General features: G+C 55.7%; 11 protein-coding genes across 11 annotated transcripts; 7 read left to right on the forward strand and 4 right to left on the reverse strand.

Moving 5' to 3' along the window:
* Positions 1-83: 83 nt before the first annotated feature.
* KRP23_13139 (Endothelin-converting enzyme-like protein) lies at positions 84-2,435 on the reverse strand (the record flags this gene model as incomplete). Its single annotated transcript, XM_067883814.1, has 1 exon — positions 84-2,435. One exon carries the CDS (start codon positions 2,433-2,435, stop codon positions 84-86), a length of 2,352 nt encoding a protein of 783 aa, XP_067739223.1.
* A 265-nt stretch (positions 2,436-2,700) lies between these two features.
* KRP23_13140 (Interferon-stimulated 20 kDa exonuclease-like 2) lies at positions 2,701-3,841 on the forward strand (the record flags this gene model as incomplete). The annotated part of the gene is made up of 2 exons (XM_067883815.1): positions 2,701-3,423; positions 3,497-3,841. The coding sequence occupies 2 exons, from the start codon at positions 2,701-2,703 to the stop codon at positions 3,839-3,841; spliced, it is 1,068 nt and encodes a 355-aa protein (XP_067739224.1).
* A 2,025-nt stretch (positions 3,842-5,866) lies between these two features.
* KRP23_13141 (UDP-sugar pyrophosphorylase) lies at positions 5,867-7,795 on the forward strand (the record flags this gene model as incomplete). Its single annotated transcript, XM_067883816.1, has 1 exon — positions 5,867-7,795. The coding sequence occupies one exon, from the start codon at positions 5,867-5,869 to the stop codon at positions 7,793-7,795; it is 1,929 nt and encodes a 642-aa protein (XP_067739225.1).
* A 241-nt stretch (positions 7,796-8,036) lies between these two features.
* KRP23_13142 (Anoctamin-10) lies at positions 8,037-11,192 on the reverse strand (the record flags this gene model as incomplete). The annotated part of the gene is made up of 1 exon (XM_067883817.1): positions 8,037-11,192. The coding sequence occupies one exon, from the start codon at positions 11,190-11,192 to the stop codon at positions 8,037-8,039; it is 3,156 nt and encodes a 1,051-aa protein (XP_067739226.1).
* Positions 11,193-12,256: 1,064 nt separating this feature from the next.
* KRP23_13143 (1-acylglycerol-3-phosphate O-acyltransferase Pnpla3) lies at positions 12,257-13,054 on the reverse strand (the record flags this gene model as incomplete). Its single annotated transcript, XM_067883818.1, has 1 exon — positions 12,257-13,054. One exon carries the CDS (start codon positions 13,052-13,054, stop codon positions 12,257-12,259), a length of 798 nt encoding a protein of 265 aa, XP_067739227.1.
* Positions 13,055-14,962: 1,908 nt separating this feature from the next.
* Positions 14,963-15,688, forward strand: KRP23_13144 (Myb-like protein J; the record flags this gene model as incomplete). The annotated part of the gene is made up of 1 exon (XM_067883819.1): positions 14,963-15,688. One exon carries the CDS (start codon positions 14,963-14,965, stop codon positions 15,686-15,688), a length of 726 nt encoding a protein of 241 aa, XP_067739228.1.
* A 1,979-nt stretch (positions 15,689-17,667) lies between these two features.
* Positions 17,668-18,339, forward strand: KRP23_13145 (Myb-like protein J; the record flags this gene model as incomplete). Its single annotated transcript, XM_067883820.1, has 1 exon — positions 17,668-18,339. One exon carries the CDS (start codon positions 17,668-17,670, stop codon positions 18,337-18,339), a length of 672 nt encoding a protein of 223 aa, XP_067739229.1.
* Positions 18,340-19,020: 681 nt separating this feature from the next.
* On the forward strand, positions 19,021-20,104 carry KRP23_13146 (Arrestin domain-containing protein A; the record flags this gene model as incomplete). The annotated part of the gene is made up of 2 exons (XM_067883822.1): positions 19,021-19,159; positions 19,224-20,104. 2 exons carry the CDS (start codon positions 19,021-19,023, stop codon positions 20,102-20,104), a joined length of 1,020 nt encoding a protein of 339 aa, XP_067739230.1.
* Positions 20,105-20,148: 44 nt separating this feature from the next.
* KRP23_13147 (Peroxisomal acyl-coenzyme A oxidase 1) lies at positions 20,149-22,197 on the reverse strand (the record flags this gene model as incomplete). The annotated part of the gene is made up of 1 exon (XM_067883823.1): positions 20,149-22,197. The coding sequence occupies one exon, from the start codon at positions 22,195-22,197 to the stop codon at positions 20,149-20,151; it is 2,049 nt and encodes a 682-aa protein (XP_067739231.1).
* A 197-nt stretch (positions 22,198-22,394) lies between these two features.
* Positions 22,395-23,513, forward strand: KRP23_13148 (uncharacterized protein; the record flags this gene model as incomplete). Its single annotated transcript, XM_067883824.1, has 1 exon — positions 22,395-23,513. One exon carries the CDS (start codon positions 22,395-22,397, stop codon positions 23,511-23,513), a length of 1,119 nt encoding a protein of 372 aa, XP_067739232.1.
* A 389-nt stretch (positions 23,514-23,902) lies between these two features.
* KRP23_13149 (uncharacterized protein) lies at positions 23,903-25,223 on the forward strand (the record flags this gene model as incomplete). The annotated part of the gene is made up of 3 exons (XM_067883825.1): positions 23,903-24,367; positions 24,443-24,742; positions 24,816-25,223. The coding sequence occupies 3 exons, from the start codon at positions 23,903-23,905 to the stop codon at positions 25,221-25,223; spliced, it is 1,173 nt and encodes a 390-aa protein (XP_067739233.1).
* Positions 25,224-25,284: the final 61 nt, after the last annotated feature.

Genomic DNA, 25,284 nt, shown 5'->3' on the forward strand with positions numbered 1-25,284 from the left:
ATGCCAAGCAGGCTTACAAAAGGAGATTTTATTGTGAGTACAGATGCGAGAGTTTCAACTAGCTAGATCTACGACAGCTCTTACTACCACAGCTGACACTTCGTCTTTGGATTCATGGGGGAGTCGGCAGGGCATGAGAACACACGCGCAAAGTCGAGGGAGTTGCTTGCCACGCCGTTGATGCGCCATCGCTCGGGCGAGTGCGGATCCGTTGCCAGGCGCTGCGTCGTACTGGCGTCGCTCGTCTTCGCACAGAATGCCTGTGCGAACGAAATGAAGAAAAGCTTGTCGGCCGCACTGGTAGACAAGTCCCGCTCCGTCTGGCTCAGTGGGGCACTGAATTCTGTGGCATCGGATTCGCTCATCTTGCTCAGCTGTTGAGCGTGCTCTTCAATGAACGTCTGGTAGGCAGCGAAGGATAGCTTGACGCCACCATTGTCAGCGATATTCTCGCTCAACGTGAAATTTCCATTGACGTGGCCCAGCACCTTGTCGTTATCGGCACCGCTCGTCACGGCGTAGGCATCGTACTGATTTACAAGACACTGCGTTCGCTGCGAGAACTCCCTTTCCGTATCGTTACTCCACCAGTCCTTCAAGTTGCCGTCACCAGCGTAGTATCTCCCCGAGCTGTCAAAGCCGTGCGTGAGCTCGTGACCAATGACACTGCCAATTGCACCAAAGTTGCGTGCAGGGTGCCGACCGCGAGCGAAGAATGGTGGCTGCAGAATACCTGCTGGGAACACGATCTGATTAGCTGTCGGTTGGTAGTAGGCGTTCACAGCAGCGCTGGTCATCGCCCATTTGTTGCGGTCTACTGGACCGCCAATTCGCCCAACGACACGTTCAAACTGGTGCTGCTTCACAACCTGCATGTTCTCGGCAAGAGATGCATCGCTGCGCAGCTCGAACGGGAAGTGTTCACTTCGAGTCGAGTGACCGATTAGATTGGTCATGTTGGACAGCTTTTCAAGTGCGGCCCGGCGGGTGGGTCCGTCCAGCCAGTCAACCCGCCCAAGATTCTTCTCCAACGATACCTGAAGCTGCGTCACAAGCTGACTCGCAAGCTGCTCACTCGCCTGGTCAAAACGAAGCAGCGCATAATACTTGCCAACCAAGTCCGGGAAGTTGTCCGTCACACGCTGAAGGCACACCTTCCACCGCGGGGCACGCGTCTTCTGGCCACGCAGCGTTCGCGCAAAAAAGGAGAAGCTGGCCTGAACAAAAGGCTCGCTCAGGACTCCTGCGTAGGCACTGATATATTGGTACGTGAGGACAGCTTTCAGAGTGTCCAGCGTCGCAGAATCTCCGCCCACAAGAGTTTGAACTCGCTCGAAGAACGCAGGCGTTTCCACAATCACGTCGGCATTGCGTGCCGTGAGGTTCTTCAAAAGACCCGTACCGTTCACGAACTTCGCGAAAACCAGTGGGTATTTCTCAGCGGCTTGGGCTACGCTCATGCGATTGTACGAGGCGACCGGATCCTGGAGATCCTCCTTCGGCACGAAAAGCGGGGCCAGCGTCTGCTCAAATCCAATTACCGACGAAGCTCGCGACGCAGCTTCACCCGACCCCCACCCAGCAAGAAGGAACAATTCCACCACGTACGCATGAAACGCATCGCTGATCGAGTCAAACTGCTTCTTGTCCAGGTAATACTGTGGATCCGGCAGCGTGAGTCCACTCTGCGATGCATACAACGCGTACGTCGTGGCTTCCCTGGCATCCGCCGTCACACTCAGCCCCGTCAAAAAGTCGGGTCCTGCCTGGGAAAGCTTGCCCGCCAACTGAAACAGCCCCTTCTTGCTCTTCACCGCTGCGATCTTCTGCAAGACCGGCGACAGTACTTTCAACGACGCCTCGTCCGCCGTCGTGCTGCTCTCATTGCTAAAGTTCATGCACGACTCGTACAACTCGCCCACCAGTGGCCATCCCTGCTGCATCAACTGCTTCAGCACCTTCTCGTTCTCATCACTTACTGCCGAAAAGGATAGGAACATACTGGCTCTGTCCTCCGGGATCTCCACTTGTCGCTGCCAGGCACCGCAGCTGAAGGCGTAAAAGTCGTTGCAAGGGTCCACCCCACGGTCGATATGGATCGCCACGTCACTGGGCAATTTGTTCACCCACTCGGCAGCCTCTGAGGAGCTCTGAATGGCCCGTGGGGCGTGCAAAGTGCCGCCTCGCACCACCAAAACCACCACCACGAGGAACAGCGCGCCGAGTCCAGCGAACGCCCAGGCGGCCATGGGCCTCTGCGTCAGCAGCGGCGGCGGGCCGGCATAACCCGAATCTTCTTCGTCATGCTCCACGAGCGGCTGCTCGTCTCCTAGCGCCTTCTGCTTGGCTACAGGAGCTTCTTCATCGTCGATAGGGGGCTGCGCGCCGTCTTCATCGTAGATCTTACGCCACTTGCTGCCCGAGGCGCGCTCCATTCTCAACGCAATATGAGACACAGATACACACGCGTGTCCGCTATTTGATGCGCCAGGCTGCACAGCTAGAGACGATCTGGGGGCCGAGATCGAGGGCCCTACACGACGCCGCTTCCGTACCGCCAGATGTGGATTGCCGTGTTTACTTTACGAAGTGACGCTCAGTTTATGCATCATGACAGGATCCTGAATCGTACTTATAAGAGAAATAACTGTAACAACCGTCAATACTCGTCGTCGCCAGTCAAAGTTAAACACCGTGACAATGGGCGGCAAGAGGAAGCGTACGGAAAGCTCTGTAGCAGCTCAATCAGGCGGTGTTAAGCCCAACCACAAGGCCCCGCATGGCAACAAGAAGCACAAGGGAACGGCCGCGAAGAAAGTGAGCGGATCGTCGCTGCGCAAGCGTCAGGAGAAGGCTGCACCTGCGGCTAAACCCACAGCACTGGCCAACTCGAATTGGCTGGCGCTCAAAAGCAAGATCCAGCAGAAGGATCAGCGCCACAATGGCGGCAAGACGCAGGAGAAGAAGCACGACCTGGATGTGAAGGCGCAGAAGAAGCGTGTCAAACAGGAGAAGCAGGCCAAGCGGATGAAGACACGCACGGCCGAATGGGTGGACAACTCGGTCATCGTGGGAATGGATTGCGAAATGGTTGGCGTGGGCCTCTCGGGCAAGACCAGTGTGCTGGCTCGATGCAGTATCGTGGACTACGAGGGCAACGTGCTGTACGACAAGCACGTGCGTCCCGTGGAGAAGGTCACGGATTTCCGGACGCATGTAAGCGGCATCAAAGCCAAGTCGCTGCGGCATGCCATCCCCTTCGCCCAGTGCTTGAAAGAAGTGGGCAAGCTCATGCAGGACAAGATCGTGGTGGGTCATGCATTGAAGAATGACTTCCAAGCGCTCATGTTCACGCCGCCCAAGCACCTCATTCGTGACACGGCGTACTACCGACCGTACATGCGACGCAAAGTCAACGGAACGGTACGCTCAGGCAGATCTTGTGGGGTGGATTTGTGAGGATGTTAACGTTGTGGTTGGTGATTGCTGTATGTAGAAACTGTATCCGAAGTCGCTGAAGCACTTGACGGAGGAAGTGCTGGGCAGGCAGATCCAGACAGGGCAGCACGACTCCGTCGAAGATGCGCGTGCGACGCTGGAGCTGTACAAGCGCGAACAGTACCTATGGGAAAAGTATCTGCGCACTAACAAGGGCGGCAGCTCGTTGGTTGGTGTGGCGCCCGCTCTACCAGAGAAGGACACTGAAGATGACGGCCCCAAGCCGCTCTCCGCCGCGGCCAAGGCTCACCTCGACAGCGACGACGAAGACTTCAGCACTGGACGCGGCGTCATGGCCGTCCCGGACTCCAAGGAGCTCGCCATCATGGAGTACGGCGAGTAGGCCAGAGGACAACCTTTCGTCCCGTAGATAGAGATGGACCATTCCTTAACGTCCATAAATTGACTTTTTACGCTTCAATTTTTTTAACGTAAATACCGTCTCGTAAAAAGTTACTTGATGCCGCCCAACCCACACCAGCCATCAGTTGAGAACTGAACCAGTCCGAGTCAAACTGAATGGTGTATCATCGCGTTCTAGTGCCTCTCTTTACCAGCTACCAGCCTTGCCTCCTTTAGCTCCGTCCTCTGGATGGAGCGAGGAGGCGTAATCCGTGGTTACGCAGTTAAATATGAGGCCGACATCGACCTCTGGGGTTTCTTCGTCCGAGCTTCTGGGTCACTGCTGCTTTCGGGTGGCGGAGGCTTTAGAACTTGGTGCACGGGGGAGAAAGGCGGGAGGCTTCGGCTTCCTTTGCCGCGTTCTCAGCAGCCTGTCTTCGTAGCCTATTGCGGGACCGGGGACGGCGCTGTTGCCTTCTCGTGCATCGAATGGAGGGGAGCCCCAGAGACATCTTTGCAGATTCATGTTTTGGTGTCCGTAGGAACACACGCACTATTTTACTTTCCACTGTTGGTTTCTTCCGTCCATCTAGTGATATACGCAGTGCAAAGAGCGTATCGTGTTGCGTGAGGAATACCCTCTCTTCGTCGGGTGTTGGTACCTGGCGAGGGCGCTTCAGCTTCGGCTGGAGAGTTTGGGGGCTTCCTGTGGCAGCCACATCCATAAAAAATGTTTGCATTCGTAGCTGTAGTAAAGGGTCAATCTACCCTACAGATATTGGGCCCCATAAACTCTGTAATAGCGACCTTGTAGGCCGCCAGCAGAGCATGAAGGCGTTCTTGATCCGCACAAGTAGCACTCGCAGCCATTCAGCAACCGAGCATTTCTAGATGTGGCGGGTAGCTCCTCAGCAGCGAGCAACGGGCTGTCGGGACTCCTTTAGCGATCTTCTTCTCCCCCCCCCCTTCCGCGGAGGACGGCGTTTGCGCGCTGGGGCTTGGAGATTGGATGAGTTCGCTTGACGGAGCGAAATGAAAAGTGAGAGCTTGCTGGTGCAGCGAAGCCTCGGGACGTAGTCAACAACAACACCCTCGAGAACACCTTCGAATTGGCTGCGGATTCTGGGTTCATGAGAACTGGGCAGCAGCTCTCACTTTTGATTTTGATCAATACATTGCGGCAAGAAATCCTCGGGAGCAGGCCAGCTCCCATCGTTAGTGCTTTACACTTTCCTTCACTGTGAAACAAACGAAAGTTCATCAAACAATAGCCGATATTCTCATGGGGGAGTTAAATGGGTTATACTGCGTAGTGCTGTGAAGTTGCAATACCCGTGCAGAGCAAACGGATGAGGCCGTCAACGTGTTGTTGATCTCAAATCGAGAACATCGCCGAGTGCAGCGACAACACCAGCCGCAGCAATGACTTGCCAAATTATTCCTGAATCAAGACGGCGGCTTCATGGTTGTGGCTTGCAATCAACAAGCCGTGGAGGCTCTGCCAAAACACTGCTTGGAGACCGAGCAACGTTGACGAAAAAAAACTGAAGTTTCCGTCAGCAAATACACTTGAGGTTCAAGGTGGTAAAGCCAGCTGACCAACACCTTATGCCTGCTTCCATTCCCGTCGGCGTAAACTTCCTGACAGGCTTGTATGACGCAGGCTGTAGCAATGGCGGCGAGCTCGCCATACTGGATGCATGCACCGTCGTCGCCAGGCACCAAGACCACCGCTTGCAGAATACACGACGCAGCGTCTGCTGCATCTCCATCAAACCCTCCATTGCCGCGGCGAGGTGTTTATGACGCCCGCGGGATTTGCTCAACTTCAATCACTGTCCTCGGCCGCTTCGTTCTCCTGACGCGTTTGCCCACACACCTCTCTCCAAGGTCCGCATTCCACCGCCAGCCCATACAAACGCAACCGAATAGCACGGCCCTTCGCTTACTCCCGCACTTTCGACTGGCGCAACGTTATCGGAGCTCCTCGAAGTCCGGCGTAATGTCTGCCAGAACGCAATTTGCCATGGGCTACAAGGATCCCACCAACGGCACCAAGGACCAGCAGGTGGCTGTGCAAGCCGCGCGCGACCGCGTACTGAAGGAGCTGCAGTCATGGGACCAGACGGAGCTGCTGGCGCTGCTGGCCGACAAGGCGGACAGTCCCTTGTGGCAGCAGGTGATGCACTTCGACGGCTGGTACAAGGGCGGCGTAGCCGGATACTTGTCCACAGCCACCAAGCTGTACGCTGAGCTGCGCGGTGGGACCGTGGAGGAGGAGGATGCCGGGGATGTGTGGGCCGATTGGCGCCCGTCGAACCCCGCGGCCTCGTCCGAATTGGCGGCAGTGGCCGAGCTCGACTCGCCGCTGTTCGCTGAGCTGGAGAGGATCGGTCTGGACAACGTGGACAAGTGCTGCTTCGTGGTGGTGGCTGGTGGGCTTGGCGAGCGTCTGGGTTACCAGGGCATCAAGCTGAGTCTTCCAGTGGAGACGTTGACCCACACGAGCTACCTCGAGGCGTACGCGCAGCACCTGCTGGCGATGCAGGCGCTCGCGAACGCTCAGCTGCCGGAAGCCAAGACTCCGGTCCAGATCCCGTTGGCTATCATGACGTCGGACTCGACTCATGACGCTACGCAGAGCTTCTTGACAGAGCACAAGAACTTCGGTATGGCGGAGGGCCAACTTGTGCTCATGAAGCAGGAGAAGGTGCCGTGCGTCGACGTGATCGAAGGGTCTGCTGCGGATGGCGAGCAGCCCAAGCTGAAACTCGTTGTGAAGGACGAGCTGCTGGTGATGAAGCCCCACGGACACGGCGATGTGCACACTCTGCTGCACACGTCTGGACTGGCGACCAAGTGGCAGCAGGAAGGCAAGAAGTACGTGCACTTCATCCAAGATACCAACTACCTCATTCTCAACGGCGTCCTGCCCATGCTGGGAGCTTGTGTGAAGCACCACTGGGGATTCGCCTTCACGACTGTACCGCGTAAGGCCAAGGACGCGTCTGGAGGCATTGTGCGCTTTACATCGCCGTCGGGCAAGCACTCGGCGCTGTTCAACGTTGAATACCACGAGCTGGACCAGTTCCTGCGCACGCGCGCCAAGGCCGAGTTCCCGGACGGAGATGTGAATGACCCCAAGACGGGCTTCTCGCCCTTCCCGGGCAACATTAACGGCATCGTGGCGGCCCTGGACTCGTACGTGCCTGTGCTCGAGGCGTCCAAGGGATTCGTGCCGGAGGTTTTTAACCCCAAGTTCCGTTCGAGCGCAAACAAGTGCGCCTTCAAGTCGCCTGCCCGTCTGGAGTGCATGATGCAGGACTACCCCAAGCTGCTTGTGCAGTACCAGATCGAGCACCAGGACGAGAGCGGCCAAGGAGGCGTTGGGCTGGTGCAGTTCCCGTCGTCTGTGGTGTATTCCCCATGCAAGAACGACGCTGCCAGCGCTAGCGAGAAGGTCAAGAACGACATCCCTCCTCAGTGCGCGAGCTCTGCTGAACACGAAGTGTTTGCGATCAACCGCTTGAAATTGAGCACTCTGGGCGTCGCGCTGCCGAAGGAAACCAAGAAGCAGTCGTGGCTGGACATCCCCGTGGACTGCTCGGGGCCACAAATCGTTTTCGGGTCGGGCTTCGCGTTGAGTCAATCGACGCTGGCGAACAAGTTCACCAATCCGTCTGCTATCAGCCTCACTGCTCGCTCAGCGCTGATCGTGGAGGGTGCTGACATCAAGATTGACGCGCTCGAGCTGGATGGTGCTGTGCGTATTGTGGCTTGCCCTGGCGCCACGGTGGAGGTCAAATCTCTCTCTGTCAAGAACGCTGGCGTCGAGTACGAATCGGTCCCCGCTAACAGCGACCCCGTTGACGCCATGCGCGGCTACCGCCTCAAGCAGCTCGAGGTCAAGGAGTTCCGCTTCGACACCCCGGGCAGCTATCTGGTCAACGAGTAAGTGGCACGAGTCAGTTACCCTCCAAACAACAAGCAGTGAGCGCAAACGCATTTGTAGAGAATACCTGCATGTAATTCTCCATTTCAATGTCCTTATGATACCACAAATTCAATAGCCATGTCATGCAGTCTCCACTTTAGTTTCTTGAGCAGCCAAGCATGCCGTCGGCAGTTGTAAATACAACATGTTATTTGAGCAGCTCCTTCCATCAGCGCAGCACTATCTGCAATCCTTTCCATGTCTACGCCAGATCGGAGCTATCCGACCACTGTCGCGCCAGCTTTTCGCGAGCCTTGGTGCGAACACCAGTGCTGGTGGGGAACTCCAAGTCGCTTGGGGCACGTGAAAGCGGTGTCATAGGATCGATGGTGATCGAGCGAGGAGGCACCGACGTCGTCGACACTGGGGCCGACGGCACAGCGTTTGACTCGCGAGTGCTTCGACCTGTCATGCTCGTTGTGTTCCCTCCAAAGCCCACGAGTCGCTTGATATCGATTCGGAACGACTCGGACGACAACGTGTTCTTGTCACTCGTCGAGACTGCTGTTGTATTCTTGCCACCGATAAGGTTACCGCTGCTATCATTGTTGCCATTCGGAGGGAAGAGCTCCAGCTCATGCTCACGCAGCAGCTCTTTGAACTTATTCTCTCGCGCACTCATAACGTCTTTGATCCAGCTGGGCACGTGAGGAACGCGCTGCATACCCACATATGCTATCGCTATCAATAAGTGCTCCAGTAGAAGGATGAATAGCAGCCGCCACGCGATGTGCAAGCAGCCAAAATCAGGCCCGAAGATAAAGTCGTCCAGCGTTTTACCTTGCTTTTCAAGCTGGTGTTCGATGTCGCTCACACACACATCGTCGAAAAACTCGAGCACACCCGTCGAGATGCAAATCAGCAAAACGTTGACAATCACCGCGATGTAAGCGTAAGTGGTGAGAATACCCTTCCAAGCACCAATGCCATTGGCTCGTCGCGGAATCGGACGCTTCAGCGTTTTGCAAAGTCGATAGCCGTCTGTACGGCCCTTGACGCTGTTGATAAGGAAGCACGCGAATGGCATCAGCGGCCACAGCATGGAGAACATTACTGTAAACCCATACTGCACCGTCAGCACGTGGAAATCATCGTACGGATCGTAGGTGTCTTGCTCGCTGTCGAATAGGATCTCACGCGCCTTCTTGTTTAGCACCTCGATTTCAGACGGAGTGTACTCCAGATACCTCGAGCTCGATTTGTTTCCAAATTGGGATTCTTTGTGATCTTCGTAGTCCAGCGATCCTAGAATCTTCATTGAGCCGGCCTCGCGAACACGCTTTTGCGCTCGGGTGTCAGCGCGAGCCTGGGCTTTCTCTCGGCGCTTCCGAACGAGAATAGGAGCCACCAACCTCAGCAAAATGTTCAACGACTGCGTGATCACGATCGGGGTGACAAACATAGCGCTCAAGTCCACGTGACGGCGATCAAAAGTGAAGAATCCAACGCACTCAATGCAGGTGGCATCCTTGTCACCCACGGGACAAACGGTGCACGAGCCGTCTTGGTCCACATATGGTCCAAAACAGCAGTTGATAGCGTCACCGAAGAACATGTGGTTAAATGTGTTGGTCAGGTAATTGCCGAGTCCAGGTATCACGAAGATGAACGCCAGCGAGAAAAACCACGTGTAGTAGTTAAGGAAGTCGAGCAGGAAAAGCTTACGAACCAACGCCTTCTCGTACTGTTCTTCGGTGCGATAGTTCTCCCAATGTGTGAACAGAGCACCCATCTTGGTAACCACCATGTTCCACTGGACAACGTCCACGAAGAAGCCGAACACGGCACCCTCCAGCAAAATAAGCAACCACTGCGTCGAGAAGATGTAGCTCTCTTTGTATGTGGCCTTTAAAATTTCATAAATGGTAACCCAGCTCGCAACGAGTACGAGCATGATCAGCATCTGCCACAGCATGAAAAGGAGGACACAGAAATACTTGGGTAGTCGTCGCCATGCTGGGTAGACCAGTTCCACGTCACCAGTCATAGCGTTCACGCGTGACTCCCCGTGGAATTGCTTGTTGCGATACTCAATCTGCTTCACGTGCAACTTGCCCGTCCAATCGTACTGCATGCAAGCATTTTCTCGCTCCCACGACTTCAGAAATCCAAACCCCCACACAACTGACACGCCCAGCCCCCAAAACGGGAGCAGCCGCATGTACGTCGTCATGGAAATCACACCACGCAGCAGCTCGAGCAAAATCCCAATGGCCGCAAGTGGGATGAGCCAGGTATTGTAGTACTTGAGGAACGCGAAATAGTACGCCACCTTTTCTCCAAAATTGTAGCGCAGTGAGAGCAACACCTTCTTGTCATCCAGTTCATGAAGCCTCCATGAGGCAACCCATCTGTGAATCAGCGTGTTTGTCACGCTCTGGTTGTGCATGGGGAAAAGATCGTGGATCCAAATATCGCTCTTGGACAGTCTAGCTCGTTGCTCGATAATGAAATCCACGATCTCAATGCGTTCAGCCGGAGTCGTGGGGTCATCGCGACGCTGTGCCACATCCTGCTCCATATCCACTACGGCGCCATGTTCCATCCACATTTGCGTTCGGAACTGCTTGACCAACGACATGACCACTGGATCGGGCGCTCGGATCAGCAGAATGAGGTATCCCGAGTGCATCTCGCCCTTGGAATCCCCTCCGTCTATAATATCCACCAGAAGTCCTTGACTGCACAGCTTGTTGACAATTCTGCGATGTTCGTCCTCGCTCTCGCTCAGCACGGGGGAGCTGGCCATACACAGTCTCTTAAACCCCGAGCGTTCATGAGAAGCATCCGACAAACTGTCCATACATCCTCTCTTCGGGGTCGACGACGGTGAAGCTACAGCTGCAGCTCCGCAGCAAAAAAGGCACCTAATTGTCCTCCGGATACATCCAGGCAGTTGCACTTTCCGGTTCACGATGACCGCGAAGTCGTAGTCGGGCAATTGTCCGCTTTGGATCTCGTCGGGCTTCAAGTACCTAAATTTACCCGGTGCAGGGGTAGATGACGAGCGACCTTCACTCTTACTGCTAGGGGTTCCCTTAGGGTTTCTCTTGCGGCGGCGCACGCTTGCCTCGCTCTTCTTGCTGCTGCTGGAGCTCGAGTCGCGCTCGTCCGAGTCACCGGAGGAGGAAGAGCCGACAAGACCGGCGCTTGAGTCCTCGCGCGACTGTTGCGCGGTCTTCCGGTTGTTGCCGCTGGAACGGCTGTTGAGCGTCTCGGCGTCGCGCTTCTTGGCTCGCGTCTTGGGCTTCACGTGCTTCTTGCGGGCGCTGGAGGCGTCCGCATCTTCGTCATCCGTGAGACGCCGCGCAGGCGGCAGCGGCGGCGCCACCAACTTCGGAGCTTCGTTCGGGAGCATGTGGATGCGGAAATGAGCTGAGATATAGCGGGGTCCTTTGATGTTCAATCGGTTTGGACAGGGAGTCAGATTTGAAAGGTGGATGGGAATAGACGTTGTATGGAGATGGTGAACGGGCATGAATAAAAGATTACGAGTGAAGCCATTTGAGCTGGAGCCACCTCATTGGCACAATCATGGTCTTGAGGTTGAAAGTATCAGCTTAGGTCTGTTTGGTATATGGCGGAGATTGCCAGGGCGTTGAACGGCGGCGTTGGTGGAAATTATGCTGGATAGCAATTAGCCCAGCAGTCGACGACAGGCCCGGCGCTCGTAGTCGGGTGAAGAGCTCAAAACGGCGGCGACTGAACAGTGTTGAAAAACTGTCTTCCTTCCTCGCCGTCCTCCGGTTGTGAAGACGCGGTCTCGTGCTGTCGTTGCAAAGTGACCAGCGTCGAAGCTGACTCAATCGAGAACTCAGAGCGAAACCTGGCTGGGTGTTGACGCTTGCGATGCACGTCGCATGTGTGTGGGGCGAAAACAACCACGCGCAACGTTATTGTCAACATCCTGGCGCGTTCGGCGCAATGAGGAAGATGCAGGAACATAATGAAGGTTGGTCGCACCATTTCATGTTTTACACGTTGCGTTTATCGTCGCTTCAACTCTAGCGTTCGAACCTCTCCCAAGCACAGAAAGTCAATGCTTGACTTATTTGCTAATGATCCCGGCAGCAGGACGACGAGATCGGAACCAGGAAGGTGCGCAAGTGGTGCCACCTTCGAGGTCGAGGTGCCGCTGTGTGAGCACACTTCTCCAGTGTTTCTGTAGCGACAAGCGTCTGGCACAATACGCCCAAATATCATAGCGCTCACGAAGTACTTTACAAGTCAGGAAGCTACTGAGTAGCCACAGTTCCCAGCTTCACAACGGAAAATCTTAGTCGCGCACCCATTATTTACCCCCGGTCGAAGCCGTACACGTTGTTCAGTATTGCAAAGCCAACCAGGGAACCATAGACTGAATTCTTCAAGTATATCTGATGTCTACAATATCAAACCAAGATTCGCTGGACAGCAGAACGTCTAGAAGAAGACCTCGTCCACTTCATGTAGGTTCTTGGTTGCGTCTTCGCGCCCCATGCGGAATAATTCCGTCGCCCAGTCGGCATTGGTGGTCACGAGAACCCACGTAGGGGAAAACCAGCGCCACTTCCAGATTTGAAACACCTTGTGTGGTGCGTCGGGAAACACGACGGGTGTATTGCTGCTCAAGCCGCCATCCACGAATCGCTTGCCGCGGTATGATGCCGCCAGCGACGTCGTGTAGAGCGGCACGTGAGCTGAGCACAGCATGCAGTCCACCATTTCCTCGTTGCTCGTCCAAGTCGTCAGTAGGTGGTTGCGTAGTGCTGGCACTTCCGTGAGCGAAAAGTAGAGTTTCTTGTCCACATGCTGGTACGCGTCCGACGGCAGCATCTGGAGCATGTTGAGCTTGACCATTGGAATCCACTTGCCTAGGCCGGCGTAGGAGCGTTTGGCCGCGTCCTCGATGAGCGGCACGTTCTCCCTGAAGAAGAACTCCTTGACATCCATGCCCAGCGCCAGGACCATTGCGGGGAAGCACCCGGCCGACACCCCCGAGAAAATCACGTCTCGGAGGTCATATTCCTCTTGGAGGACGGATGCCACGCCCAGGAAGTAGTTGTACATTCCCCCGCAGCCCCCAAACCCCAATTGTGCGACGTCGTGCAGCCCCGTTAGTCTCCGCTTCGTCTTGGCCGGTGCCCCCAGCGCACGGGGCACCATTGACGCACACGGTACCTCCTTCACCAAGTCGCCCGATGCATCGGAGGACTGCGACGCGCTCCAGAGCTCATTCATGATGCTGGGGAGGAGACTTGAGGAGCTGCTGGACCGGCGCTGGATTGGTACTGCAGCGCATTGTCCAGCAGCCGGCTGGTTTCAAAAATGAGGACCAAAATGGCTTGATTTGCGCGCTATTTTGATGTACTTGAGCTAAGACTCGTCTGCAAAGTTCTTGTGTTGACGAGCGCGTTAGCTGTCGGGTGTGCTATGGTACCACAGCCACTGTGGCACAGCGCTAGCACTGGTAGTAGTTGTGGCTGCAAGCGTGACGCACGGAAGATCTGTTCACCTTAATGGCGAGCTGCTCACCATTCAGCAACGATACCTGTCATCGTTACCTCACGGTGCTGCTTGGTAATATTTCTCAGCAAGACGCGGCCGTGGAGCTGGTGGGCGAATTGTCGCCTGGTTGCGACTCCCACCGTTGCCTTGCTAAGCTTAGCTGTCCGCCGTTGGAGGAGAAGGTTGCGAGCAGATTGTGCTGGCAAGTGTTGAGGCTTGCTTGCTGTAGATAAAGCTCACTTTCGACTTCGTCACAGCGTCTGCTATCCATTCGCTACTATTGAGTGAAGACGAGTCGTGCATTCACACACACTACAACCTGCCAGATGCACCGAAAAGCTTGGTCGCAATCGCTCTAGACGACAAAGAGGCCCCCCAGCGAACGTGTGGCTGCGGCGGTCTCCAACAGGTCGGATGTGTCGGCTCTTCTATAAAAGCGCTGAACAGTGACAAATGTCATCTTAATCGCTACTAGTGAGTCACTAGTACTTAACCAGCTCCAAGGCATGAATGGTACAGTGGTGTGGCCGCATTTCCGCTCGAACATTGCTGATGCGTTCCGCTCCCCGTATGACTACTTTTGACTCAAGCTGGTGTTGATAGATAACCGCACAAATGCGCTGCCATTGCTCCAAACCGCAGGAGTCATAGACCCACCGCTGTAGTGCCCGCCACACTGACGACACTGATCCGACATTGGTCGGCTACGAGTGTTAGCGTTGTACTTCGAAAGACGGAGAGGACGGAAAACGCTGAATTGGAGCTACACAAAATCCGTGTTGCTGTACTCTACACGACGTACGATATCTCTCAGACGCACCGCTGCGTCCCCTAGTTGCAGACATCCCAACCAAGACTTTCGCGCTTGTGGGGCCAGCCAAAGTAACGTTAGTTCTGGCGTGCGCCGCTCTGTCAAGAGAATAATTTACTAGCGAAAGGGCCCGAGCTGAGTCGCCTTGGAATCATTCCTCCAGCGACCGTCCAGTGTCCAAGGCCAGGCTGATCAGGGCGTTTCTTGCTCGAATAAGACCAGCGTTGCCCTGAGTGAACAAGTTTGGCCCGACGGACGCTAGCGTCTGAACACATCATGTTCTCGCTCTCACAGGCCTCGCTGAGCGGGCACCACTGAAGACTCGTCAGCGGGGACAAAAAAAAAACGGCGCCCGCCCGCCTCCACCAAATGCGGTTCCAGGCAAAACCACGTTGCTAATGAAAGGTTAATCGTTAGTCTTCACAACCAGCAAGGCGTTGGAGGAATGGTACCACCACGGTGGACCGCCACCAGCGTTCAGCTGAGACCAGCAATAAAAGAAAGAGGTTGTGATATCGCAGGCCGCGCGGCCGAGACCTCCATGCGTGTCTGCAAAGATTAACAATGGGTTTTCCAAGGTTCGCCCGTTACCTGAGTGTGATTTCCTCGACAAAATGTACGTACGCACCAACGCCACGGAGATGCGCCGACGAGTCCAGCAGCTCGACGCGATACATTGTAACATGGCCAAAGGTCAAAAGCGAGTTTGCGGCTGCACCGTTCGGGACGAGACCATTTTCGCTTTTGCTTAGTCTCGAGCACTGACCAGTCCCCCTCGCTACGACGACCTCGACGCTCGGTCCAGTCTTCGGTCGCTGCTTGTGTCCCCGATGAACTCATTCCACTCGCCCGTCCGAGCCCTGTCTACCAATGGAACTGCCGCCATCGATCCCCAACCGAAGGACGAGCGAAGACACTCGGCAGACATGGACATCGACTCGGATTCATACACCGACGACGAAGGTTCCGAGTCGTCTCCGCACGGATCGACAAGCCCGAACGGCATGGGAACCGGCGTGTGGAGCAGGGGGGAGCACGCGAAATTCCTAGAGGCGATCAAGATCTATCCCAACGGACCGTGGAAACTCGTGGCTGCCAGTGTCGGTACCCGCACCGTCCGCCAAACCATGACGCACGCCCAAAAGTACCGGCAAAAGGCTGCACGCCGACTGCGCGGCCTACGTACCAAGCAGGCGCTCATGCGCATGCACTTCGGGCACCACGTGAGTGAGGAATCTCTCATGCAGGAACGCCTTCGCACGATGGGGGCTGCCAACGACAGCAACTACCATTTCACATGCGAGCCGATCGGCTACTCGTTCCCAGAGGTGCACTCGAGGAACAGCTTGCTCCCAGATGTGGAGACCCTGCCGTCGGACAAGCACTTTGCGAGAGAGTCGGAAGTTACACCCTGGGTCTTCCCTCACTCAACCGAGGAGCTGACGTGTCTGGACGCAACGATGCTTGACGTGGAGGAGGTTGACCTCCTCGAGGACTTGACGGCGAGTCCGACGCTCGAGGAGTGCGCTTCTGAGCTGCTGAACCTATTATTTTAATGTGCACACGTAGAGCACCTTGCACTCTCAAATCTCAAGCACAACCTTTTGTATGGATTCATGTAGTGAAGTCCGACCGACAAGGCTGGGCTGACGTCGCGCTCGAAATGTACAAGAAATACCCAGGACGCCGCCTACAATGCAATGCTTATTATACCTCGAGCTGCAAACAGCGAATTGATTGCCATCTCATTCCTAAGCAAGTCGAACTGGTTGTGCGAGAGCATCAGCATGATCATGACGACCTCGCACGCGAGCAGATTTGATGTCGACTTGCAGGCGTTACCTTGCTTTGGTGTGCCTATTGCAATTGGTCTCGGCTGTGAAGAAGAGGTCGAGAGCAGTGCACTCGCCAGCCAGTGGCCGAGACGGAAGCTCAGGTTGAACCCTTAACTCCGTGAGAACTGGGTATTTCACGCGATCAACTCCATTGAGATAGGCGTCGCCCGACGCGTGCGTCCCGACCGCCTTTAACAAACGCTACTGAGGTGATGGAGTTGGCGTGGCTTCCGAAGGCACGAGTGCAGCGATCTGTTACCAGCCCAGGCACAAGTGCTTGATCTGTTTTACAGTACGAATCCTGGCATCATGAAGCTGGTGATCGCATAGCAGCCGCCTTGCCACCACGAACGGAAGCGGCTGAACACTCGATCAAAGATGATGAACACAACACGCTCGCGTCCGTAAACGGCGTCGACAGATTCAACACCTCCGCCATCTGGCCGACTCCCCATTTCGCGCCGCGGACCGAGTCAGCAATTGTCGATGGGCGTCCAGCTCCTCCTCGTTCGTGCCTTCGCCTATCGCGGGTGCTAGCATCAGGAAAAAGTTAAACTGGTGGACTCGCCTTCGAAAAGGCTCCTGCTTCATCGCGTGAGCGGTTCAAGCTGCTGATCAAGATCTTGCGTCCGTGCAAGTTGCACGATGGCGAGGAGAAGAAGCGCCACACGCTGTTCGTAGAGTTGTCTTGAAGTGCGCGCATGCAGCGTTCGTAAATCGTTGTCACCAACGCGGTGGTCCGCCACTAACAATTGCATGTACCCACCGAAAGCTGGAGGAGCCCTTGCTGCCCGCTTCGGCATGCTTCGGAAAGGGCTGCACTCCAGTTGAAGCTGTCAAGTGTTTGTCAGCATTTGACATTGGATAGCCTCAGCTGTCGCCCCCAGTCCACCTGCGTCGGCACCGCTGTTTAACGCCGTGCTCGAAAAGTCACGGATTCCATTCTCCAATTCCATTCTCCAAAAACTCGAAGCGACTGCAGTGCTTGAACCTTTGGCACGCGACCTCCAAAAGCATTGGTGAGCATCAATCCTGTTCGCTCTGCAGTCTGTGAGTATCTTGCAAAAGACTGCAGGCTGTGGTAACTACACATATAAGACATGTTCCCACGGACAACTCCAAATCGAGCACATGGCGTGGGCTGCTAACGGGTCAGTGGCGACGCGCCTGCTGTTTGTGCGCTAGTAAACAGCTACTGCATGTAGGGACCAGGGGATACCGCCCGATCCTCGTGGCTCTCGCCCACAAGCACGGAATTCTGTTTTGAAAGGAGGAGCTGCTGCTGCTTTTCATTTCAATCAGCGACTTGGCCACCGTCGGCAGTGTCGACTCGGCACATGTAGTAATCGCTGCGAGCGACAGGATCGAAGTGGAAAGGCTGGTTTCTCAGGTGCATCTCCGCTGCAAAGAAGACTGGATTTTGAACGCAAAGTTTACGGCCCACAAGGCAAGAGACTTGCGTGTTTGGCGCCGAATGATCGGCGCCTTGATGATGGGCGTGTGACTGTGGAGACCGGGTACAGCGTCGACGCTCCAAGTGTCTCTGCCGGACAAGTCTCTCGCGATGGAGATCTCCATTATCAAATTTGCGGCAGCGAGTTCGTGTCGAACACGAAAAAAGCTGAACCACCTCACCTCACCACGCTCCACCCCACGCAGCATCAGCTCCATTCCCCAATTCTCCTCGAACCGAAAGCACCATGAGTCTCCAGACGGCACTGCGCCAGCCCAACCCACCGTCCTACAGCAGCAGCAAGCCGTCCATCGGCATCGGCATGTGGACCGAAGAAGAGCACGCGCGCTTCCTCGAAGGTGTCAAAATCTTCGCGAGCGGGCCCTGGAAGCGCGTGGCCGCCTACGTCGGCACGCGCAACGTGCGCCAGACCATGACGCACGCGCAAAAGTACCGGCTGAAGGCCGCGCGGCGACTGCGTGAGGCGCAGCGCAAGCAGGCGGCGGCCCGCCACGGACTGCACAACGCCCACCGGGGCGGCCTTGACTCGCCATTGATGCGACGATCCCTGCAGACCCCGACGAGCGGCGGACTCGGACTCGGGGCCTGCTCGAAGATGCGATTGCCCTGCAGCTGCTCCGAGAAGGACTGCGTGCACATGGAGGATGCGAGCAAGATCTACATGTCCATCGCGGACGCCATCGAGATCCTCGACTCCCAGTCCAACGCGGGCTCGCCGGTCTCGACAGACGACGCCCTGGGCAGCGCGTGGCTGGACGCCGGCAAGTTCGACCCCGTGATCAAGATGCAGGCGTTCGGCTCGGACGACCTCGTGCCGCTGGACTCTGCAGCCAGCGACTTGGACGAGTTCCCGACGCTCGAGGACTGCGCCAGCGAGCTGCTGGAGCTGCTCTTCTGAGCGCGCTTTATATGCAAGCGCGTGTAGCCGAAAGGAAGTGCACGCGCGGCATCCACCCCTATGTATTCAAGCTATATAATCGACTGCGTGCTGCCTCCTGTACCATGAAATACACAGCAACTTTGCGTTCCTCCACCATTGAGTGGCCTTGCCGTCTTGCATCGGTGCGAGCTTAGCTTACACCCAGCGCCCTGATATCCCGCATACCATACTGCGGGCGTAATCTGTATTATCCCCATGCGAAAGATCGACCAGGGCCGTGATCGCATTTTCATGAGAAAAATGTCGTGGGGATCACGCTCACGCTCCGCCGCAGTGTCTACGCTTGGCAACGCAGCCGGCGTGGACGTCCACAACAGCAGGCGAGCTTAGAAGCGAGCATCGTGCACAACTTGATCTTGTCGTTCACTTCAAGGTAAACCCAACTGACGACCAGGCATTTGCAAAGCGCCTGCGAGCTGACTCATCATTGTGGTGTGTCTGTCACGCGCGCTGTCGTCCGGCTCAAGGGCATTTGCTCTTGTTGAAGTGAACCATGAGACCTACAACCGGACTTCCTTCCCAGCCTTTACCTAGGTGCGGCATTGAGAGGGTGCTTGCAGCAGGAGCTTGTGGGCTCATGCTTGCGGTGGCCGGAAGCGACGAACAGACGCTGCCGTCGGTTCGCCGTAAGATTTGAGAATGGGGAAATTGGGACGAGCGTTCGGGCTCGGCAAGAAGGGCAAGATCGGCCTAACGGTCTCGAAGCCGTCCTACATTGCGGGGGAGCTCGTGGTCGGCACCATCTACGTCGACATCCACGAGCCCATCGAGTGCGACGGTAAGCCAGCACTTCGTGCGAGGATCGCGCTCACGACAAACTAATGAGACTCGTGTGCTTGCAGCGTTGGTGCTGAAGGTCGTGGGCAAGGAGAAAGTGGAGTTCACACACGTTCGGCACGAGACTCGAGATGGCGAAACGACCACGCGCCGCGACAAAGTGGAGCTTGACAAGGGCTTCTTCAATCAGAGGCTGGTGATCTTTGCTACGGCGGGACAGAACTATGCCCAAGGACGCTACACGTACCCGTTCGAGTACCAGTTACCGGCTGAGCTGCCGGGCGCGTTCAAAATCACGAATTATTCGCAAGGAGACGTCGAGGACTTGTCGGCCAAGATCAAGTACAAGTTCAAAGCTACACTCGATGTCGGCGGGTTCTTCGCATCTGACCTCAAAGCGGACTGCGATTTGGTAGTCCACGAGAGGAATTTCAAGGAACTGGTCCCAAGTGAGGATTCTACCACGCAGGATGTCAAGTTCCTGTGCTGCTTCAGCCGTGGCAAGTGTGAGCTTGCAGTGGCCATGGATAAAAGCGTGTACTTCCCGGGGGAGACGGCCCAGATTCAGTGCAGCGTCAACAACGGCTCAACGGTGGAGATCACGGCCATGCGCTGTAAGCTGTACCAGGATATCACAGTGCAACTCGCCAAAGGGGGGTCCTTTCGCACGTTCACGAAACAAATGTGCGAGAACCAGTTCCCAGGTGTCCCGCCCGGCTCCTCACTCGCACAGGCTCAACCCCTCACGTTGGTGCCGACTAGCAGTGGCTTCCTTCAACCGTCGACGAAAGGAGAGCTCATCGCCTGTGCGTACCGCATCGACGTCGAGTGTGACATTCCATGGTGCCCGGATGTGCGCCTTCACCTGCCCATTAACATCATTGCACTCGAGCTGCCAAACCCTGGAGCTGGTTGGATCCATGAGTCGGCTCATGCAGCGCACTAGTAAAACAATCTGCTTCATTTGGGAACATGAACACTAGCTGCTAGTTACAGCGCCGACTGAATTAGTGGGCGCAGGTATTTTTCATATCCTTCAGGCACTTCTGAAATATTCAGCGGTTCGCGCTCTGCTTGTTCGACTAGAGCTCGGTAGATGTCTCCGTCGTAGCGACCAATAGCCGAGTTCAGCTCGAAGTCGCTGAAATCCCAGGCATCGGTGAGACGCACAGCATTCCGGCGCACAGGAGGTAGCAACTTCTGAAGCTGTTGATGCACCATTTCTCCTTGTGCGCTGGAAAAGTAGTCGCTCTGGCGAAAGTCTCCCAAGCCTTTGACCAGCAGTGACGCACCAAAAAGCTGACAGAGTTGAGCTACCGCAGCTTTGGTTTTGCCCGAGGGCAACGAGTACACCCCCGAGATGAAGGACTTCAACAGCATCGCCTCGGTGTGGTGGATCGAGGCGGTGGCCATGAGCAGCATGCACGAGTTTGTATCATTCCCCGAAGCTGTCATTGCTTCTGCGAGTCGCTGAATCGAACGGGCCGCGCGCACTTCGAAGGCATCCGTGAGGACGTGAAAGTTACCAAAGTCCTCGGCACGATGTGCGTTGCATCTAAGGCGAGGATTGCTGTACAGATCAGCGTAGCGCAAAAAGCTTGTGGGGGTCTCTTCCTCGCTAACTTGATAATTTCCTTTCGCTTCGCTTGGTCGGCTCAAACGATCATGCGCCTTTAAAAGATAGCGTGCATGCTGCTGCACCAGCACGTCAAATGTGCCTTCGAACGTGCACGCACCAACATTTTCTGCAAACAGGTGAGCCAAATTGCTCGACTGAAGAAAGCCGCTGCCTCCACAGAGTCGCCTACACTGCTCGATACCGTCGTTGGTTCTATCCGCCAGCAAAGCCTTCAGCCCAGAAGACACTGCATGTACCTCCGCTACTTGTGCTGCAAACGAACCGTGATGTTTCTTCACCAAGGCCAGTGCGCTGTCATGTAGTGCTGTCATCGCTCTTCCTGCGAAATTGGCCGCATACGCCAGAGCTACAAGGGGAAGAAGTGCGTGCTGTTGGTTTTGGTAGTCCAGCACCTGGTGCTCGTTGATCAGGTCACAGTCCTCAGGGTCGTCGGGTTTTGTCTTCAACTTCCTTCCTTGCACGCGTGCAGCACTGAATCGAGTCGTAATGGTCGTAGCAGCTCCGAGGATGAAGCTCATCTTCAGGATCAAATACGCTCGCACCTGCGTCATGGTGAGGTATACCATCTTCGAGTTGCGTGGCCTGACAAACGTCCCATCCGGCAGCACTTTCGCGTACCTCATGAGCATATTCCGTCTCGGGATTCTCACGTTGCGGAGCACCGCATACCCGTTATCCAACGAGTTGAAGCCCACCTTGGGTCCGATATCTCCCAACTCAATCCCGGCCAGCGGCAAATGATCCTCCAGCGACCTCAACGGCACTATAAACGCCTGCAAACCCTTGTCCTCTCCGTCAATCTGCAACTTGGCGTGCACGATCGCATGCGTGGCCGTCTTGCCGAGTCCTCCAGGCCACCACTTACGACTCGTCAGCGTCGGGGTGTCAATCACGAACTCCTGCGTGTCCTTGTCGTACACCGCCGTCGTCTCAATGCCTTGCACATTGGACCCATGGCCCAATTCCGTCTGCGCGTACGCCCCAATGACCCTGAAGCTGCGTGCAAGTGGCAGCCATTGGGCTTGCTGCTCGTTGTCCGCCTGGTTCTCGAGCGTCGGGATGAACATGGCACGATGCACTTCGAGCGGTAGTCGCTCGCCTAAAGCCACATACAATTCTTGCTGGTCACGCGGATCGTCGATGCATTGGTCCTGCACCAATTTAATGTAGTGAAAGGCCTTCTCCAGGCCTGCAGCGCAGCGCTGCGCGTGGTTCTGGAAGACAAAGTCTCGGCGTGACAGGATCGGATGACGACAGACCAATTCCACCATCAATTTGCGGCGGCGATTGGCCTCTCGACCCCCACGCAATGTATCGGCCAGCAATTCCACGTCAACGTCGCTGCATTCCCGCTCGCGACGCAGTAGCAGTGGAGCCAAATCGTGCAGCGCAGGTGTCATGGTCTGAGCAAAATTGACCACCAATTCTTGAATGGAGATGGGCGGTTCGGCTCAAATTGTTTTTGGTCCCTAGGGTTCAGGCTTCAACACCAAAGGTCCATACAATCTTTCATACGTTTCGACCGTTGCAATCTCGGACTAAAAAGCTCGTCGCAATATCGCTTTTTTGGTATCAGAGCCCCTGACTTACACCGACCATGATGCATCCACCGGCGAACTGGACAAGAACCGACCAGGAGATCATCGAGACGCTGCTGTTCGATCAGCCCGCGGGCAGCTTTGGCACGGAGAATGAGTGCGACATGCGGCAGGGGCTGCGGTATCGCTCACTGATGGCCAGACAATTGGCGAGCGACAGACGCAAATCCAAACATCGCGCGGTGCAGCGCCGCTTCACCCAGCGGAAGAAGGAGCAGAGCAATGGCGTGAAGGAGCAGATCAAGCGACTGGAGACGGAGTACAAATTGTTGCAGGCTACTGGTGACAAGAAGCAGCTGCAGAGCGAGAATGCGGCGCTAAATGAGGATCTTGACACTCGCGGAGCGACTCCGATCCCGACTCAAGAGCAGATCGAGTCCATGCTGAACGACCAGCAACATTTGATCCGGGACCACTATAGTCCGCTGGCAGCGGGAGATTGGAACGATTTGTTGAGGAAGAATCTGCTGGAGTTTCAGGTCTCGAGCTGTGACACCGACTATGAGAGTACGGGCGCGGTCGTCATGGGCTGGAGCGATCGACGGAAGATCGACATGGAGAAAGGCACGACGCGCTTTGTCATGTCCAAGCGCTTCCTTCATTTGAGCTCGACGGACTTTTGCAATGTGACGTTTGACAAGTTGTGCCGCTCGGAGACGCACCCGAAACTTTTCCACCCGGCAGTGACGATGCGGATGCAGCACCTGCAGGAGATCGACAAGGACGGCGTCGTGCTGCATCGCTGCATGTTCAACCCGCAGACTGGTGGAGTCGTGCACACCATTGAGACCATGATGCGCGTCCAACACGGGTGCAACAGCTTCGTCTTTCTGCGGACACTCGAGCACAACGCAGCCTACGAGTGTCTCCCCAAGACGCACCACTGGATGCAGCTATTCACCGCGCTCGTATTTACGCCGTCACTGGCATCATCGTCAGAGAGGAGAGTAACAACAGATCGATACGACCAAGAGTCCGGCTGCATCTTTCGCTATGCTGGCTGTCTCCGAGACCTCCCTCCCTCCGACGTCAAGTTCTGGCTTATGGAGATGTTGTACGTCATCCTCCGCTTCGAAAGCGTCATGGTCACGCCCGTCTTCGCCCTGCGTCCCGAGTAAACGCCGTCGAACAGCAGAACGGCGCAGTGATCAGCGCCACAACCAAACAAGTATTTATCGCAGCAGCATGTTGAAGTGATCTGTCCAATTCCGAGTATATTAAGTAATATTTCATATCTAATACCCTCTATAAATGAATTCTCACTAATCCTAAATGTACGATAAAAATGCCTCTCAGTCCATATACATTCTAGGACATTATACCAAGCTTTCATTTAGCATCAGAACCGTGATGTACACCACACCACCGGTAAAAAAACTGGCTCCCTTCACGAGTCAGTAGCTGTAACAACGCGGGACGCGAGGTCATTGCGATCGACTGCGACCGTGGAGGATATCATCTCCCTCATCACTCACTGGTTTAACGCCCAGTCCATTGGGCGGAACTGATGGCTCTGCGTGCTTCAGCGGAACTTCCTGCGTGCTGGACGCCCACGGACCAGCGCATCATGGAGCACTTGCTGCTGGACCAGTCGGACACCGAGGATCACCAGGATGCAGACCGCCAGGACGCCCGCAGTTCCCCTCGGACCGTGGAGCTCCAAGCAGCGGAGAAGCAAGAGAAGAAGCAGCCAGTGAAACGCAGTGGAAATGCCCTCAAGGGGGTGGGGAAGCAGGTTGAGGAAGACCGACGCGCGCGCCATCGAGCGGTGCAGCGCCGCTTTATTCAACGCAAAAGAGCAGAGATGGAGCGCACCAAGGAGCTGGCACAAACCTTGGAGCGCAAGTACCAGTACCTCGAAATTTCGGCTGAAGAAAAGGATCTGAAGGCGGAAAACCGTGAGCTGCAAGAAAAAGTGGAACATTCAGTGGCGAGAGCGCCCCATGTGGACCATGTGGGGCTCTTGATGCAGGTAATGATGAGTTTGTGGCTGGTGATTGAGGACAGGGACTAACGTCATTGGTGGTGATCAATTTGCACTTGGCAGAATCAGTTGGAGCTCGTGCGCGAGTTCTACGAGCCGATCACGTCTGACGTGTGGACGGGAGTGCAGCAGCACGCGCAGCAGGAATACGAGCAGTCGAGACGAGATGACAGCTTCCTGTCCTCGGGTGCGTCCATCATGGGCTGGAGCGACTTTCGCAAAGTGGAGGAGGCGTCCGTCAAATTTGTTCTGTCCAAGGGGTTCCCAAACGCACGGGCGCTGCACCTCATGAACTTCACGTGGCAGAAGCTGTCGACGCCCTCGACCTACGCGAGCTTCTTCAACCCTGCAATACCGGTCAAGGTTGGTAGTATCTTGCGTGTACTCTGGGTTTGGTGAGGTACTAACTTCGCTTGTTATCGCCAACCTATGACAGATGCAAATACTGCAGGTGATTAGCCACGATGCACTCGTGCTTCACCGAGTGTTGTTCAATCCACAGACGCAGAGCTCGTCCAACTCGCTGGAGCTGTTGTGGCGTGTCCGACTTGGCGAAGAATACGTGATTTTCGACTCTGCGCTGCAGCACAATGCTGTTCAGCAGTGCCTCGGTGCGTCCTACAAGTGGACGCAAATGACGACGTCGCTGGGTTTCGCTCCGCTGGATGCTGACCGCGACAGCGGGTGCATGCTCCGCCACGGTGGCTGGATACGCACCGCAGTCACGAATGTTGACTACTGGTTCATGGAGATGTTTTTCATGGCTTTGCGTTTCGAGAGTACCATGGTGGCGCCAGTGTTTGCCCTCCCGGCAGAGCAAGAAGCCCAGTCAATTGGCTTTTGATATACACAGGAGTTGCTGTGCGAGCGTCCGGATCGAACGGGCTGCTCAGATGTAATCACTA

The sequence above is a fragment of the Phytophthora ramorum genome (assembly GCF_020800215.1).
Source record: "Phytophthora ramorum isolate Pr-102 chromosome Unknown Phyram_PR-102_s0016, whole genome shotgun sequence".
NCBI lineage: Eukaryota > Oomycota > Peronosporomycetes > Peronosporales > Peronosporaceae > Phytophthora > Phytophthora ramorum.